Source organism: Erpetoichthys calabaricus, chromosome 1 (assembly GCF_900747795.2).
Source record: "Erpetoichthys calabaricus chromosome 1, fErpCal1.3, whole genome shotgun sequence".
NCBI classification, from domain to species: domain Eukaryota; kingdom Metazoa; phylum Chordata; class Cladistia; order Polypteriformes; family Polypteridae; genus Erpetoichthys; species Erpetoichthys calabaricus.
The window spans coordinates 89018227-89036450 of NC_041394.2; the positions used below are offsets into that span (position 1 = coordinate 89018227).

The following is an 18224-nucleotide window of genomic DNA, read 5'->3' on the forward strand; positions in this document are numbered from 1 at the left end:
AGACATTTTCCTTCACTGAGGATTTTTCTCCTTTTGAACACCTTGTTATAGAAAACTTTTATAAAATGAATTAGACATAAAGTTCCAGCCAATCTACAAGAGTTTAGATATTCTGCATAAGATACATTGAAAATAAACAGATTGTACCTTGGTGGTGTGGGGTCCACCTGTACTGACATAACCTGTACCAAAAATTTTTTCATATCGTAGTATGCCTTGCCGTGAGTATTGCCTGCTGTCAAGAAACTGCTGAAAGGTCTCAAATCCTTGATTGGCTGATTGGTTGCGTTCCACCTTCTGCAAAAGCCAGCATAACTGGTTCCGGTTCTTCTTCATCTAAAAGGGAGAAATGGCTTCCAGCTTATATACAAAACAAAGTGCCATATATAAGGAAATTTTCATGTTTAGGAAAAGGTACTATAAACACATTGCTTTCACAGGCCTTTCCTTTTTGCATTCTATTGTAATTATTCATAAAAAATACTCATAACAATATTATCATTAAGAGTGCAGAAATTAAATACCAAAATCCATCCATCCATCCATATTCAGTCTTTATTTAACATAAACTGAAACTCAGATGAATAAGGTAAAAAGGAGAACCAATAAAAATATTCATCCATCTACTATCAAATCTGCTTAACCCAGTTTACCTATACAGAACCTTTCCCAGCATTTCAAGGCACACATATTTATGGAGCATCAGTTAATCACAATGCCCACTCAGGCACAGACCCATAGAGGGCCAATTTCAAGTCACTGATTTACCTGACACAAATGTCTTTGTGATATGGGAGCAAAACTGGTGTATTTTAAGACAATAATGTGTTCTTTCTGGATATATATAGGTGTAAGTGTTTTTAGATTTTTCCTTCCTTAACACATTACCATATACAGCATTTGATTTACCTTAATATAAGTTTGGACTGACTTAGTCATGGCAATTTCAAAGCCAAAACACTGTTCTCCACCCATTGGGTATTCCTGTACCACAGACATCAGCAAGTGATTGTAATCTGCTGGAGTTCGATATTTTGTGGGATTAAAGCTCCTCTTTGTATCTCCTACAAATGAAAAGTAACAGGATCTGTTTTGTTTCAGGAGAAATACTTATTTAACACTCTGTGCCATATAATAAGGAAGATTCTACTTATTTTCTTTGTAATAAAAGTTAAAACATGACCCCATATTATAAACCTGCTTATTTGAATAACAGGGTTGCTGGAAGCCTGATTGCAATACACATGCTTACGTGCACTCATTCTCATAAAAAGCTCATTTACATTCATCAAACAACCTAACATTCATGTATTTGAGATGTGGGAGAAAACCAGAGCACTTAGAGAAATCCCACACACAAGGCAGATTTCATGCAGACTCCACAGAGACAGCGATCAGGATGGGACTCAAAGTTAAGTGTCAGGATCTGTGAGGTAGCAGTGCTAACCACTGTACTGTCATGCCACTTTCATTTGAAACCTCATTGTAAATATTCTCAAATGTGTTAAAAACTGGTGAATGGAAAAATTAGGTTATGCGAAATTTTAACCTTTATAATCTTAATATTTGAATTGACATTGCTTGTCCAAAAAATTACAATAACAAAGTTTTCCTTCTAGTTCTCTGGTTTCCTCCATACCCTTAAAGTAGGGGTGTCCAACTCCGGTCCTGGAGGGCTTCAGATTTTCATTCTAACCCTTTTTCTTAATCAGTGACCAGTTTTTACTGCTAATTAATGCCTTTTCTTTATTATATGGTAACCAAACAGAAATGAGTTGAGAAGCAAGCCAATAGATCAGGGGTCCTCAATCACAGTCCTGGAGGGCTGCAGTGACTACAGGTTTTCATTCCAGCCAGTTTCCTAATTAGAACACAGTCATTGCTGATAATGAAACTTGGTGTTTAACGTAAGACAAATTTTTGTTACATTGTAAATCAGAGGTCCTCAACTACAGTCCTGGAGGTCTGCAGTGGTGGCAGGTTTTTACTTCAACCAGTTTCTTAATTAAAACCCATTTATTTACTACTAAAGCAATAATTTTTTCGGGCTTACTTTTAGTTATCTTACCTGTTACAATTCAGGACCCTTAATTGCCTATTTTAGTTTTTAGCAGATGCATTTAAGTTTTAATTGTTGCCTGTTTTCTTAAGCAGACATTAGTTAATAATAAAATGCAGAAAACCAATAAACCAGCAACTCTCTAGCTAACGTGCTTCCTTTTTAAACCTGTGTATATACACCATAAAGTATCTGTGTTAAAAAATGTTTAGAAATAAATGAGAGGGGAACAGAAAAATTAAGTTTAAATTTGTTCTGGTCTACAAAACTCATGAATAATGTTCTCAGAGAAGGAAACACTGCAGTGCAATTAAAATTTCTCTTGGATGAATGAAAACACTAACAAGCCAATCAGTTAAATACCAAATTTCATTATCAGCAAGGATTGTCCTCTAATTAGGAAACTGGCTGGAAGGAAAACCTGGAAAACCACTGCAGCCCTACAGGACCATGATTCAGGACCCCTGCAATAGATGATCAGCTAAATTGGGGCTTCAAACTCCATCCAATTTCACTCCAACCAGTTTCTTAATTAAAAGCAGACTCTTGTTGTTAATTAAACATGTGTGGCAGGTGGCAGGGTGTGGTCATCAACCACCTGCCTATATAAGGAGCCGCCTCCCTTCATTAAGGACTGGAGTTGGGTGAGGAGAGAGAGAGAGAGAGAGAGAGAGAGAGAGAGAGAGAGAGAGAGAGAGAGAGAGAGAGAGAGATTGATTGATTGATTGATTGATTGATTGATTGATTGATTGATTGATTGATTTGTTTGTGTGTGTGGCACAAGACTTTTGTAAATAAACGTGTGGTGGTGCAACTAACATGTCTGTGTCCGGGGCTCGTTCACACGTTAGTTACATCCATGGCTTGTTGCTGCCACAGCAGACATTTCCAAAACTGTTGATTTTCTGTTTTTTCTAAGACCAAAATGTCTTGCTGACCAGAGCAGATCAACCTTACTGAGACCTTCTTCTTTCTTTATTTTCAGATACTGTGTGATGGCCACAGGTTATGTGGCGGCTCGTTTTGTATCTCATTATTGTTTGGCTGCTAATTAAGGAAAAAGGGGTCTGAGTCAAGTTAATTAAAACTAAGGAAAAAGAAATTAATTACCACAAAAAACAAACTAATTAAGAAGATAGTTAGAATGAAAACCTGCAGTCACTGCGGCCCTCCAGTACCGGAGTTGGACACCCCTGCCCTAATGTTTTTATTCCAGCCTATACTTCTTTTCAGTGTCGCATTTTATAAGTATATGGAGTCCCTGTTGAAATGAGCATTTTATCTGTACTAAAGATGACAATTTGCCATTACCTTCCATAGGTATTGTTAGTAGATGCGTACCTGATTGATGGAAACAGGACTCACGGAAAAAAAGATAACCATTTGGTTGAAGCCACCTGAGCATCCTTTGCGTTAGAGATTCAAGCTCAGTATCACTCAAGTACATAAAGAGCCAATTAGAGAAGATGAGATCAAATCTATGAAATTAAGAGTAATACTTTAGAGTAATCAAGACAAGTAAAAGGTGGTAAGATGTAAGCAGACTGTATTTAAATATTTATTTTAATTTTCTTGTCACAAAAAACAATGAAAGATAGTGTTTAACCTTTATAGCTATCACCAGACACAACTAACATTTTGATCTGAGCTAAATTCATAGTTACTATTGTTCTTTTATAAATAGGCACAAGGCTTCTAACGACATCTGAAATATTTCTATAAATCAGTTAACTAATATTTAATTTATAAAAGAATCAATTTGGAGACATTTTAATTAGAAAATAAAATGCAATATAGAGTACAATATATTTGCAGATATTTGTTTTGTTATAGCATAACAATAGTGTTGTAAAATAAAACTCATATGTGATTCTTACACTTGTAAAACTGTTGGGTGTTGAACTAGTTGTCCAAATCAGATATGCTGCAGCAAAACTCTGCTAAGAGGTGAAGTGACCAGGCATTGCTCAAATTCAAATTGTATTACAAACCAGAAGAACTTGTATTCTCCTTTTATTTCACTGAGAACAGGTACACTTTTAATTGTCACCTTTTGAGAATGTGACATAAAGCTGTCCATGAGAAAAGCAATTTGTACAGTATGCTTATTAATACCTGCTATCTTGAATGACAGTCTTTGACCTTTAATAATGAATACCACAAGCACAGGATGCATTGGATATTGTTCACTATATTTCCTCATGAGAAAAAAAACACACGTTAATGCATGGGGTATACCAAAGTGTTCTACAAAATGCAGACAGTTAAATTTCAACTGGCAAGTCAAGTAAAAGAGAGTGATTCATAATATAAACATAACAAACATAAAGAATTTATGATTTTACTCTTGCTGTAAATTGTACTTGTTTGAATTCAAGGTGCATGCCAGTTGAGAAGATAATGGATCTATTAGTAACATCTTAGAATAGAATAGGATCTTTAAGGTTTGCAATTGTGCATCTCTTACTCATGTATTTCTGTGAAACACACACACAAAGCTTGTGTTAAGCTCTATTCACTTATTGATATGTAACACACACAATGCCTGTGTTAAGCTCTTGTTACACAGAAGTTAACAACTAACAGATTTTCCAAAGCATTTATGCCAAAGCATAATTATACACTGTAACAGTAACTGAGGGAAAAAATAAGCTAATCATCGATAGAAAGAATGTAATCCGATTCTGAAGGTGGGTGTCTCTTCATAGATTTAGTGTTATAGTGTTTATGTACTCTTTAAATCCCTGTTCATATCTGATATTTTTTGAAATTTACATTTTAATGACTACTACTTGAATACACTCTACCAATGCAGGATGCGCTGATTCATTCGAAAATTCCCCCCACCATCCCAAAAAACCCCACCTTCTGTTAAATCATACGTAGCACCCTCCTAGTTGGGTATAGTAGTGAACTCAGAAGAGTTTACTTGACGCTAAGTGAACGCGTGGCTTTCGCCGCCACAGGAGAGCGGGAAGGTCACTCGCGCGCCAAGCAGGTGGACGCCTCACCTGTCGAAGAGAAAAACGCAGCCGCGCAGTCGGGGTTTTTTTTTTTTAGCGATACAGAGCTCGGTGATAAGGACTTTTTGGAGGACCGCCACAGAGGCACAGCTGGCACGAAATACGTCTGACATGATTTATCCCAGAAGGAGAAAATGAAAATAAGCAGTATCAGAAATATCACAGGAGGCAACAACTAATCAGGGAACGCAAATAAATCCCGCATTAAGACGAAGCTGCTGGTGTCATCCCCGACGGAGCTGTGATATTCCTGTGTTTAACCACGGAGGAAAATGAGAAGTGCGGGGAAAAGTTCTGGAAGGACACCGTGAGTACACGTGAAGTTATGTACTGCGTATGAGCTCCAACTAAGCGCGCCAACGATTTATATATATATATATATATATATATATATATATATATATATATATATATATATATATATATATATATATATATATATATATATATACACCTATATATTTATTGTTGATTTCTAGGTGTGAACTTTTGTTGTGCTGTAACTCAGACAAATTCAGTTAAGTTGAACTGTGATAATATCCCATAAGCGGTGTGTTTAAATAAATGTGTTTTATGGTTTTTTTTTTTGTTTGTTTGTTTGTTGTTTTTTTTTCCCATGATTGTGTGAAGTGCTTACAAATCATTACTTTGAAATAGTGTAACAATTATAAATAATAATTGTTTCATTGGACCCATTGGTTATTAAAATTTATTGGGAGTTGTTTAATGTGGATCCCACCAGTGAAATTTCATCCTATGTCATAGGTAACTTGCCAGTCTTTTTTTTGGTGGGAGGGCTACATTTGTGGGGGCTCGTCCGGGATTATTATTATTATTAAAAAAAAAAAAAAAAAGGGTTGTTTTGGTGGGCACTAATGTGATAAATACTGTTCCTGTATAGCATGATGTGTTTTCTGCCTTTTTGAAGTTACTTGGTGCTCGACTGTGAAATTTTGTATATATATTTTTCCATTTCCAAACTTGTTTGTTTGTTTATTGATGAAGTTTGTACAATATGGATGTATGTGAGATTATTGCTTGGTGTAAAGAGAAGAATGTTGTGCTTGAGAATGCTGTTGTTTTAAGCAATGTGCCACTGGACATTACAGACACAGTTATATATAGGGTGCTAGACACAGTTAAGGGAACTGGCAAGACAAAAGTGCATGGTCGATGCAGTGATAAAACAGGTAGGGAGCAATTTGTCTTAGTAGAGACTTCTAAAAAGGTTTCTGAAATTTCTGTCCCAGCTTTTATTGGAATTCCTGATGAAATAGGCCCATGGTCCACTCAAGTACTTAGTGCTACATTCCCTTCATCTGGCAGTAGTAAAGGTGAAGAGTTCCATACTAAGCTTATGTCTTTCTTGAAACAAGAGGGAAAATCTTTAGCTGACATACAGAATGTAGCTTCCCCAGCTCTCACACTTAACACTGAGTTAGTTAGCGCAATTAATTCACTAGTTCAGAAATGCCAAACTGCCTCACCAGTAGAAGCACAGAATTACAGGAAACTGCGGACATTTTCTGGACTGACTCCTACACCAAATGGGGAGGAAGACTATGAGGTATGGGCTGAACACACTACACATATTCTCGAAGAATGGCAGTGTTCTGACAATGTGAAGAAACAGAGGCTAGTGGAATGCCTTAGAGGGCCTGCAGCAGATATTGTGAGGTTTGTGAAGGGTGAAAATCCTTCAGCTACTTCTTGTGACTACCTGAAGGCTTTAGATACAGCATTTGGTCCTACAGAGAATGCATCTGATCTGATGGTGAAGTTCAGAAATACCTTCCAAGAAAAAGGGGAAAAGCTCTCTGTGTATATAATCAAGCTAGATAAGCTACTACATAGTGTTCTGCGAAAAGGGGGACTGAAGTCTTCTGAATTGAATCGCCTTCATATTGAGCAAATAATTCGAGGGGCTCTTCCAGATGACATGGTGGCACTTAGGTTGAGAATGACGCACAAGTTTTGTGAACCACCTCCTTTCACTGAACTTCTAAAAGAAGTGAGAGAAGAAGAGAACATGATTCATAATAGAAGTACTGTTCAGGCCAGTGTAACTGTGTCCTCCGTGGCCTCTGACAAAACAGATTCAGCTGACTCTGAGGTTGAGCTGCTAAAGAAAGAAATTAGGGGACTGAGAAGTGAAATGGCTCGTCTACTGTCTGCTGCTGTTGCTCCAGTGACATCAGACACTCCCAAAATGCATAGCTTAGCTGCCGCTACAGGGAGAAGTGCTCTAAGCAAAGCAGGTGGTGGAGAAAACATTTTCTGCTATAAATGTGGAGAGGATGGCCACTTTAAACGGGACTGTGCAAATGAGGAGAACTTGAGAAAAGTGAATCAACGACTCATTAAAATGAGAAGGGTGACGGGAAACTACCCCGGGGCTCAGTAGAGGAACGGGCTGAAACTCCTCAAAAGACACGTTCCACCCAGTGCAATGAACTAAACAAAAAGACAGCTGTGCTTCCATCAGGGCTATTTGGGCCTAGCGCTATCCTTACTATACAGATAGAGGGCATTTATGCTAAAGCTTTACTTGATAGTGGGTCTCAAGTTACTCTTCTCTATCGATCCTTTTATGAGAGGTACCTTAAGCATCTACCTTTAATGGAAATTGGAAATTTGGAGATATGGGGTTTAAGTTCTCAGCAATACCCTTATGATGGTTGTTTGTCTTTGAGGCTCGAGTTTCCAGGATCTGTAACTGGAGTAACTGAGGCCATTGATGCACTGGTGCTGGTGTGTCCGGATCCAGTAATGAAGGGTGAAGCATCCATTCTAGTAGGAACAAATACATCCGTGGTGAAAAAACTGATTGAGGCATGCAAGCAAAGGGTTGGGAAAGATTTCATGAACACTTTAGTGGTTCATCCCATCATGAAAGACGCATTTGAAAAGGTCATGAGGATAACAGCTGACCAGACTGATGATTTAAGCCAAGGTACAGTGTGGTTTTCGCACCCAAAGCCTGTCATATTGTCTCCTGGAGAGATGGCAAGAGTTAGGGGGATTCCAAAATATTTAGGAAAACTTTCCTAGTGGATCATCCTGAAGAGCCACGGTTTCCTGAGGCATTAATGGTGAGGCCAGAAGTGCAGAACACTCCAGTTGAACACTCAAGAAGGATCTCAGTCACTGTTCGGAATATGTCTGATCAGGCTGTTACTTTGAAGCAGGGTATGCCAATTGCTCACATCTTCCCAATAGAGGTTGTGCCACATATTTCCTCCCCTGGCGAGATGACTGCTGAGAATCAGTTGACCTTGGACTCCTTTGATTTTAGTGATTCTTCTCTGCCCGGAGATTGGAAGAAAAGACTAGCTCAAAAGCTGCTGGAGAGGAAAGATGTTTTCTCCTGTCATGAATTTGATATGGGCTGTGCTAAGAGTGCTCAACACGAAATCAGGCTAACTGAAGATAAACCTTTCCGGGAGAGGTCTCGCCGGCTTGCCCCTGCTGATATTGAAGATGTAAGACAGCATTTGGGAAAACTGAAGGATGCTGGTATTATTACTGAGTCCAGGAGCCCTTATGCATCACCCATAGTAGTAGTGCGTAAAAAGAATGGACAAATACGGATGTGTGTAGACTACAGAACCCTAAATCGACGTACAATTCCAGATCAGTACACTGTTCCTAGAATTGAAGACGCTCTTGCCTGCCTTAGTGGAAGCAAGTGGTTTAGTGTGTTGGATCTTAGAAGCGGATACTATCAAATTCCTCTCTGTGAAAAAGACAAAGAAAAGACAGCTTTCATTTGCCCAGTTGGGTTCTTCCAGTTTGAAAGGATGTCTCAGGGCATAACGGGAGCTCCAGCCTCTTTTCAGCGAGTTATGGAGAGAACAGTTGGGGACATGAATTTATTGGAGGTTTTGGTGTATCTGGATGACCTCATTGTGTTTGGGCGAACATTGGAAGAACACGAAGAGCGCCTCCTTAAGGTTTTGGATCGCCTGAAAAATGAAGGACTAAAATTATCACTTGATAAATGCAAGTTCTGCCAAACATCTGTCAGCTATGTTGGACATATTGTCTCTCAAAATGGAATCTCAACTGATCCCTCCAAGATAGAAGCAGTGATTTCATGGCCCAGACCCCAGACTATATCAGAATTGCGCTCCTTCTTGGGTTTTTGTGGTTACTACAGGAGGTTTGTCAAAGACTTTTCCAAAGTTTCTTACCCACTGAACCAATTACTGCAAGGCTGCTTGCCTAAGAAGAAGAAGGCAGAAAAACATAAGGAGAAAGAGCCAGAAAGGGTCTACTTTAAGCCTACTGAGCCATTTGGAGATAGATGGGATGAGAGATGTGAAGTAGCTTTTGAAATTCTAAAAGCTCAACTTACTCAGGCACCTGTACTGGCTTTTGCGGATCCTCAACTACCTTATGTGTTGCACATTGATGCAAGCTGTGAGGGATTAGGAGGTGTCCTATATCAAGACCAGGGGCAGGGTTTGCGGCCAGTGGCTTTCATTAGTAGAAGCCTAACACCCACTGAGAGGAATTACCCAGTACACAAATTAGAATTTTTGGCATTAAAATGGGCTGTGGTGGAAAAGCTCCATGACTATCTGTATGGGGCCAAATTTGAGGTACAAACAGATAACAATCCTCTTACTTACATACTGACATCTGCCAAATTGGATGCTGCAGGGCATCGATGGTTGGCAGCTCTATCACCCTATGATTTCAGCCTCAAATACCGACCTGGCAAGCAAAACACAGATGCGGATGCTTTGTCTCGGCGTGCCCATGAGAGCCCAGTGGAGGATGTGGACTGGATAAGCATTTCTTCTAATGGATTGAGAGGCCTGTGTTAGCTGTTGGAGGTTAATAAGCTTAACTGTCCTTTATTCAACAGAGTTGTTAATTGTTTAGGATGCTCTTTTAAAGCAGTACCTGCAGCATACTGCAACCTAGCTACATTAAGCACTGCATCACTGCCCCAACTGAACCTATCTGATCTGTCAGCCTCACAGCAGGAAGACCCTTGGTTGGGTGAGCTGTGGAACGCATTTAGAAAGGGAGATATTCACATGGTGAACAAGAGAAAACACAAATATATCTCTTTACTTTTGAAGGAATGGGGAAGGTTGAAGATGGAAGATGGAGTGATGTACCGCTACACTCAGCCACCCAACAAACCAAAGTGTAAACAATTGCTTTTGCCACAGAAATTTCACCAGGTTGTTCTACGATCATTGCATGATGATTCTGGACATTTGGGTTTTGAGAAGACCTATGGATTTGTTAGGAATCGGTTCTATTGGCCCCATATGAAGACCGATGTGGAGCAGTACTGTCAGACCTGTGCTCGGTGTATACAGAGAAAAACTTTGCCAAAGAGAGTTGCACCTTTGGGTCATTTGAGCAGCAGTGCACCAATGGACTTAGTGTGCATGGATTTCCTCTCCATTGAACCAGAGTCCAGTAACACTTGCAATGTTCTAGTCATTACAGACCATTACACAAGATATGCACAAGCTTTCCCCACCAAGGATCAGAAGGCATCCACTGTGGCTAAAGTACTGTGGGAAAAGTACTTTATTCACTATGGTCTACCCAAGCGTGTACACTCCGATCAAGGAAGAGATTTTGAGAGTCAGCTAATTCACGAGTTGTTGAAAAAAACGAGAACTACTCCATATCATCCTCAGGGTGACCCTCAACCAGAGAGGTTTAACCGGACTGTGCTTGACATGTTGGGCACTCTGGACCCAAAACAAAAATGTAGATGGAGTCATCATATTGGGCATCTTGTACATGTCTATAACTGCAGCCGAAATGAAGCAACTGGATACTCCCCTTATTTTTTGATGTTTGGGAGGGAAGCCCGACTGCCTGTTGATTTGAGTTTTAGTGTTTCAAGTGACAGTTCGTCAGTAAAATCATATCAGAAGTATGTCAGGAATATGAAAAATGAACTGAGGGTAGCATATGAGTTGGCCGAAGCTGCTGCTGGGAAAAAGAATGATGGAAATAAAAAGAGACATGACCAAAGAATCCACTACTCTCATCTTGCTCCTGGTGATAGAGTACTGATTCGAAATCTTGGATTGCAAGGGAAGCACAAATTGGCTGATCGATGGAGTTCCAAGCCATATATTGTTGAAAGCCAAATGCCCAATTTACCTGTTTTCCGAGTGAAGCCAGAAGATGGTGAGGGACCTGTAAGAATTTTTCACCGAAATCATCTGCTTCCAGTGGAACATAATCTGAGATTACTGCCTGAGGTTGACAGTAATGCTAACTCCCAGAAAAGAACTTTGAGAGAGAACAAGGGCAGAGAGAGAACCCAATGTTTGAACCAGGAGATGAGTGATGTGCAAAAAGTCCAAGATAAAGAAGTTGTCGATTTGCCAGGTTCTGGAAAAGATTCGGACAGTGAAGATGATGAGGATGGAGAATGGATTTATGCACCTTCCAGAGGTGCTAATGATCATGATCTCCCGGAACCTTCCTGTACGGGTTTAGACCCTGTTGGATCAGAGCATGTAGGGAATGCTAGAGAGCAAGTCACAGATGAGGAGTCTGGGAGCTTCAACATAAGAAGTCCTGCTATGGAATTTTGTGATGACTGTGGAGATACAGTAAGGTCTATGGAATTTTCCCAAGGAGCTCAAAATAGTGCCCCAGAGATCTTTGATTCTTCTGTGGAAAATGAAGGGGCAGTACAAATTGCTAATGAAGAGGTTGGAACATACAGAAGATCTCAGAGAATCAGGAAAGTCCCAAACCGTTTAGAATATGATTTCCTTGGAGAGCCAAAAATAGGTACTAAGTGTCCAGTGCGATATTGTTCTACACAGTATATTTGGATAGGTGCACCTAAATACAGATGACAGTTTCATCATCCAGTAGGGCTAACTGCAAAATAGTTTTCAGTTTGTTTAACTTGTGAATTTTTCCAAAATGTTGCTTATAGTATACAGTATTTGGTTTCCAGTGTTATCCAATGTGACTAATGTATTTCCCCTTCGTTATGAGGACACAACGATTTTTTTGGTGGGGGGAGAGTGTAGCACCCTCCTAGTTGGGTATAGTAGTGAACTCAGAAGAGTTTACTTGACGCTAAGTGAACGCGTGGCTTTCGCCGCCACAAGAGAGCGGGAAGGGCACTCGCGCGCCAAGCAGGTGGACGCCTCACCTGTCGAAGAGAAAAACGCAGCCGCGCAGTCGGGGTTTTTTTTTTTTAGCGATACAGAGCTCGGTGATAAGGACTTTTTGGAGGATCGCCACAGAGGCACAGCTGGCACGAAATACGTCTGACATGATTTATCCCAGAAGGAGAAAATGAAAATAAGCAGTATCAGAAATATCACAGGAGGAAACAACTAATCAGGGAACGCAAATAAATCCCGCATTAAGACGAAGCTGCTGGTGTCATCCCCGACGGAGCTGTGATATTCCTGTGTTTAACCACGGAGGAAAATGAGAAGTGCGGGGAAAAGTTCTGGAAGGACACGTGAAGTTATGTACTGCGTATGAGCTCCAACTAAGCGCGCCAACGATTTATATATATATATATATATATATATATATATATATATATATATATATTTATTGTTGATTTCTAGGTGTAAACTTTTGTTGTGCTGTAACTCAGACAAATTCAGTTAAGTTGAACTGTGATAATATCCCATAAGCGGTGTGTTTAAATAAATGTGTTATATGGTTTTTTTTTGTTTGTTTGTTTGTTGTTTTTTTGTTCCCATGATTGTGTGAAGTGCTTACAAATCATTACTTTGAAATAGTGTAACAATTATAAATAATAATTGTTTCATTGGACCCATTGGTTTTTAAAATTTATTGGGAGTTGTTTAATGTGGATCCCACCAGTGAAATTTCATCCTATGTCATAGGTAACTTGCCAGTCTTTTTTTTGGTGGGAGGGCTACACATATTTTATACAAAAGGACCATGATACCAAAGTGAATCAGTTAACTGTCTGATGGCACAGGTCTAAATATATGCTGTTCAAATTAAGTGTATGGTGACCGCTTTCAGAATACTTAATGATACTGTGTACCTTTAACACTACTGGAATTTTTACACACCAAATAGTTCATTCATATTGTACTTAATCTTCAGATGGCCAGATAATTGATTTATTGTATGTAATCTGAAGTCTATGTTGTAATTCATATTATAAATCATATTTTACAACTAAAAAAATAAATATTTTGCCTTGCACAATTACAATTGAAATTCTGCACCTGCTTGCCGTCTATGTGGAGTAGGCACATTCTCCCTGTGTGCGTGTGAGGTTTTCTAAATTGTTTCTGTGTGAATATCATTGAAGATATGTGCATGAGTGAGCCCCAAGAAAAGATTGGTGCTCCAATCAGAATTGGTTCCTGACATCTGTCCTGACAAACTCTGGCTCACCGCAACTCTGGCTTGGATGAAGTAGGTCTGAGTACATAACTTTACAATAACTAAAAAAACACCACAGCAGGTTTGAGTTAACATGAAACTTCAGTACCCTCTGTAGCAATGTAGCTAATTGTATAGATTATAGCAGTGCTTGCAAAGTTTTACTGTGAATAATCTCTTAAGTAAGGCTAATTCTTGAGTATAATTGGATTCCAATGTTATTTTGGATTCCTGATCTCTAATTTATGTATTTGATGTGTACATTTTGAATTAACTAAAGGCAGGAAATTGAGCCAAGCTATGTATTAAAGTTAAGACATGTTATTCACACGTGACATGACTGCATTTACTCTCTAGTAGGTTCATTAAATTTTCATAGCATGCATTTGTAACATGACCTGTGTTTTCATCCTCATACTGAATGTAATCAATATAGTGTTGCACCAGTGTGTGCCAGCAAGATGGAAAAATGGGCAAAAGTTAATTGCATGCTCGAAAAATAATTAGAGAGATTAAAGAATTATGTTTCAATTGCCGCAGTATAGATGTGACATTGTGTTTCAAATTTTATTTTTTACTACAAAATTAATCTTCAACTATTTGTAAGCTCTACACATTAAAATTATATTTCCTGGATGAACCTTTAACCCATTAATTTATGTAGGGTCTTCATGTAAATATACTATTTCAGACTGTAGGTGTTTAGTTGTCCTTTTCATCTAATTAACCATCTGCTTGAGCTTTGATTTACAATTTTTTAATTAATACAGTACATGTGGGAGATAAGATAAAAAAATCAAATTAATACTTATGGGCAAAAACAACTCATTGTGTATTGCTGAAGAAAGCTTTACCTTTATTTGAATCTGACAATTTATAGATTAAAACTATCTTTCATGAATCTCAGAATGATATGGTATAGATGAGTAGAATGCTGGGTCATATTGTACAATCACACTATGTGCTTCCAAAGAGTTATTGCATGAGTTCCTCAGTGAGACATGCAGCATCTTCAATTCATCTTTTCTTACAGAACATAGCTGAATTATATTCATGCATTCAAATAAGTTCACTTTACTGTTAGATGTTTGTAAGCAGGCATACCTATTGTCAGGAAATTGTAGACAAGTGACATCTGCCTGAAGAAAGTCTACATTGCTGTAGTGACCATTATCTTCCTTGTTCTTATCCAAGAACTTCTGCATGAAGTCCACAGCAGTAACATGACGAGCAACTTTCACAAGATGTTTTGTGTATCGCCTATAGAAATGACAAAAGTTTACCTTGGAAGTATTTAATGCTGGAGAATCTGATGTTGGTGATTAAAAGATGGAAATACTGTATACTTTATTAACCACAAGGAGAACTGCAGTATTATATAAACCTAAATCCTGTACTGTAATAGCAGCCAGAAATGTGTAAAAAACTAAACAGAATACACTCAAGTTTAAACAATAAAAGTAACACACAACATTTAGAGGTTTGCCTAATCCAGTTCAGGTTGACAAATGTTGCAGCCTATACTAGCGAGTAGTGGGTGTAAAGCAGAAATCAGCCCTGGACACACACACACACACTCACACCCACACATGCATTCTCACAGGGGCTAATTTTGAATCTCTAATTAATTAATTTTCATGTCTTTGAGAATGTGGGAGAAAAACAGAAGTAACCAGAGGAAAACCAGACAATGTGGAATCAGGCACAAGGTTCAAACCAAGGAGACTGGATCCATAAGGCAGCAGCATATCACTGTGCTACCATTCTGCCCCAACAGAGTAAAACAAAATTAATAAAATAAAACCAAAATCCATTTTTTCATAATATATCAAAATTACACATTGCAAAGGCAGAAAAACATTGTCTAGACAAATAATATGCTATAACGTCTGATACAGTAGCTGCTGTTAAAAAAAAATCTCTGAAGTGAATCAGCCATTTGCTAAAGGTGCTCAGCAAGTTGACTAAGGTGTCATGTAGAGAGTGTGATTTTACAAAGAGAGTTAGCCGCTTAGCCAATACCTTAGCCAATAACAGAGTCCCTGATTAAATATAAATTTTACATCAAATACAACATAAAAACAATGGGCAAAAATAAAATTTAAAGACTATTTGTTGATCTTTATGGTGTTTTCAGTAAGTTGCTGTCTATGTCCGTGCTGCAGCAGTTTCTGTCTACGTTGTCATTCAACGTCAGTTCTACCAGTCATAACTCATCATGATTGGCTGAACCTGACTTTGGTGAGTAGTGTTGGGTATCTGACTAACCTGCTGTTGCTGGTGAAACTGCCTTTTTCTTTCATTCTTTCAGCATTTTGGAAAATTACAGTCTTTTGCATTTTTTGTTGTTGAATTTCTTTGTCTTAGATGGTAGGTTGTTCTCATTATCCAAGCTTTGGAGTTTCTGAGTTAGTAGGCCAGGACCCTGTCTGAACTCACTTTCATTGACCATACATCCATGTACATAAAAACTAAAAACATTTACATATACTCTTATAAAGCAAGGTAATGCAGAGAATGACAGATACAGTCTGTAACATATTGTTAATGGGAACCTTTGTTAGTCTCCCTTTGTCCCTTTAATAATAAGACTTTTAGACCCTACCAGTTAACATCTACCCTTAGTTCCTGCTACAACATTAGTTCTGTGAGAAGCAGAAAGAAATAAAATGTCTTACTTTCTGCTATAACTTATCTTAGGGTACAATAAGGTGTCCTTTTTACATTAGTATTACTGTCATCGTTTTATAATAATCCTTTTATTTCCACCATTTAGCAACAGCAATACCTTACATCCATCCTGGTCCACCTTCACTGACTCTTTATGTCCTAGACTGAATACAAAATTCTATTACTATTCTATAAAACTTAAAAAGGGCCTTGCACTGGACTACATCAGTAAACTCCTGCATCACTATGCTCGTGTCTGCCCACTAAGGTCCACTGATTCTGGCAATCTCATTGTGCCCCAAAATAACCTAAACTCTATGGTTGAAGGAGCCTTCAGCTCTATTGCACCCAGTCTTTGGAATGACCTGCCTAAATCAATCAGATCAGCTGACTTAATTCATTCCTTTTAAAAAACAAATTCATTTGCTCAGGAAGGCATTTAACTTACCCTGACATTCTGATCCTATGCTCAATTTATCATCTCTGTCCAGATGCTCAAGATAATTTGCATTTGTATCACAACTTATGTTATTTGTTCATGGTTTTCTTGTAGTATTTGTATTTTTATATTTTTAATTTATTTCTTGTTTCTTATTCTGTTTCAAAGTTTTGTATATCCTGTATTTATCTTTATATAGTGTTTCATGAGGATATCATTTGTATCCAGTGTTGCATATGCCCTGTTGTTCTTTCTGAATTTCTGTGAAGTGCTTTGAGCATGAGAAAGGTGCTATGTAAATAAAATGTATTATTATTATTATTATTATTTGAATATAAAGATTCTCTGCATTGGGGCTATATTTAAAACACTTTCTCCCAGCTAAATTCTTGCAGTACAACTATGAACATATATCTAAAACAGGTGACATAATTTTTCATTAGGCAAGAGATGATACATGGACTGTAAATTACTATACTTATTAACATTAATCATTTTAATGTTTTTCAGGCTTTTTGAAAGTGTTATAGCTAAAATAATTGTGGCCTACACTTTTGTGTTTATTAATTTTACACTTACATTCCTTTATTTGGCCAATGCTTTTATCAAAAGCTGTTTACAGCATTTGAGATAAAATTAGTTACATTTCTTTTCTTTTTCCAATTGGAGCACTGGCGGATGAAGTGGCTTGGTCAGGGTCACACAATGTCAATGGTGGTATTTTAATTAATTACTCATAAATTTGGGCAGCAAAGTGGCAGCGCTGCTGCCTTGCAGTAAGGAGACCAGGGTTTATGTCCCAGGTCGTCCCTACATGGAGTTTGTATGTTCTTCCTGTGTCTGTGTGGGTATCCTCTGGGTGCTCTGGTTTCCTCCCACTGCCCAATGTCATCAAGATTAGGTGAATTGGAGATGCTAAACTGGCTGTGGTGTGTGTGTGTGTGGTTACCCTGCGATGGACTAGCACCCTGTCCAGGTTTCCTCCTGCCTTATCCCCTATATTAGCTGGGCTAGGCTCCAGCACCCTCGTAATCCTGATGTGGATCAAGTGGGTTAGAAAATGACATGACTTTTTAATTCTATGCATAGAAAATTAATTTAGTGTGCGTAGCTCTGCTCTTGAGCAAATATACTTTAATATATGAAAAATACAATGTGTTATGCTGTTAACTTCAAGTGACCTACATTTTATCAATATAAATCATATTTCTCTTTATAGATGCCCAGATATTGAAATCATTATTGAACATTGACTCTTATTTTAATTAAAAATGTCTGTAGAATGTATAGAATATAGAATGATAATGTAGACAAATCTCTATATATGCATTAGCAAAGTATGAATTGCAAGAATATATTTTAAGCAGAAATGCACGGAAACCAATAGTGAAGCCCTGAGAGACACATTACATCTGGGAAAGAAAGATGACCCAGTGATTTAAATAAAATACCAAATAATACAGACATATGTTTTCTAGCAGTATTCTAGATGGCATTTTTATCTATGCAAAGCATGTATTAGTTACTGTTATCCATACAGTATGCAGAACTACCTAGGGGTTCTAAGGGGCTCAAATGGTTTCAAATTCCTTTGTCCATTGCTATCATTTGTATTTGCATTAAGTAGCATTAGTTTGACATTTGA

General features: G+C 38.1%; 1 protein-coding gene across 1 annotated transcript in view; it reads right to left on the bottom strand.

Annotated features, from left to right (window-relative positions):
• LOC114653002 (uncharacterized) overlaps positions 1 to 18224 on the bottom strand; it is a 44152-nt gene that overhangs the window by 21547 nt on the left and 4381 nt on the right. Inside the window, exons 3-6 of the mRNA XM_028803222.2 lie at positions 14575 to 14730; positions 3401 to 3537; positions 910 to 1064; positions 148 to 336 (exon numbers count right to left, since the gene is read on the bottom strand). Of these exons, the coding sequence (XP_028659055.2) occupies positions 148 to 336; positions 910 to 1064; positions 3401 to 3537; positions 14575 to 14730 (637 nt within the window). The remainder of the gene's footprint in view (positions 1 to 147; positions 337 to 909; positions 1065 to 3400; positions 3538 to 14574; positions 14731 to 18224) is intronic.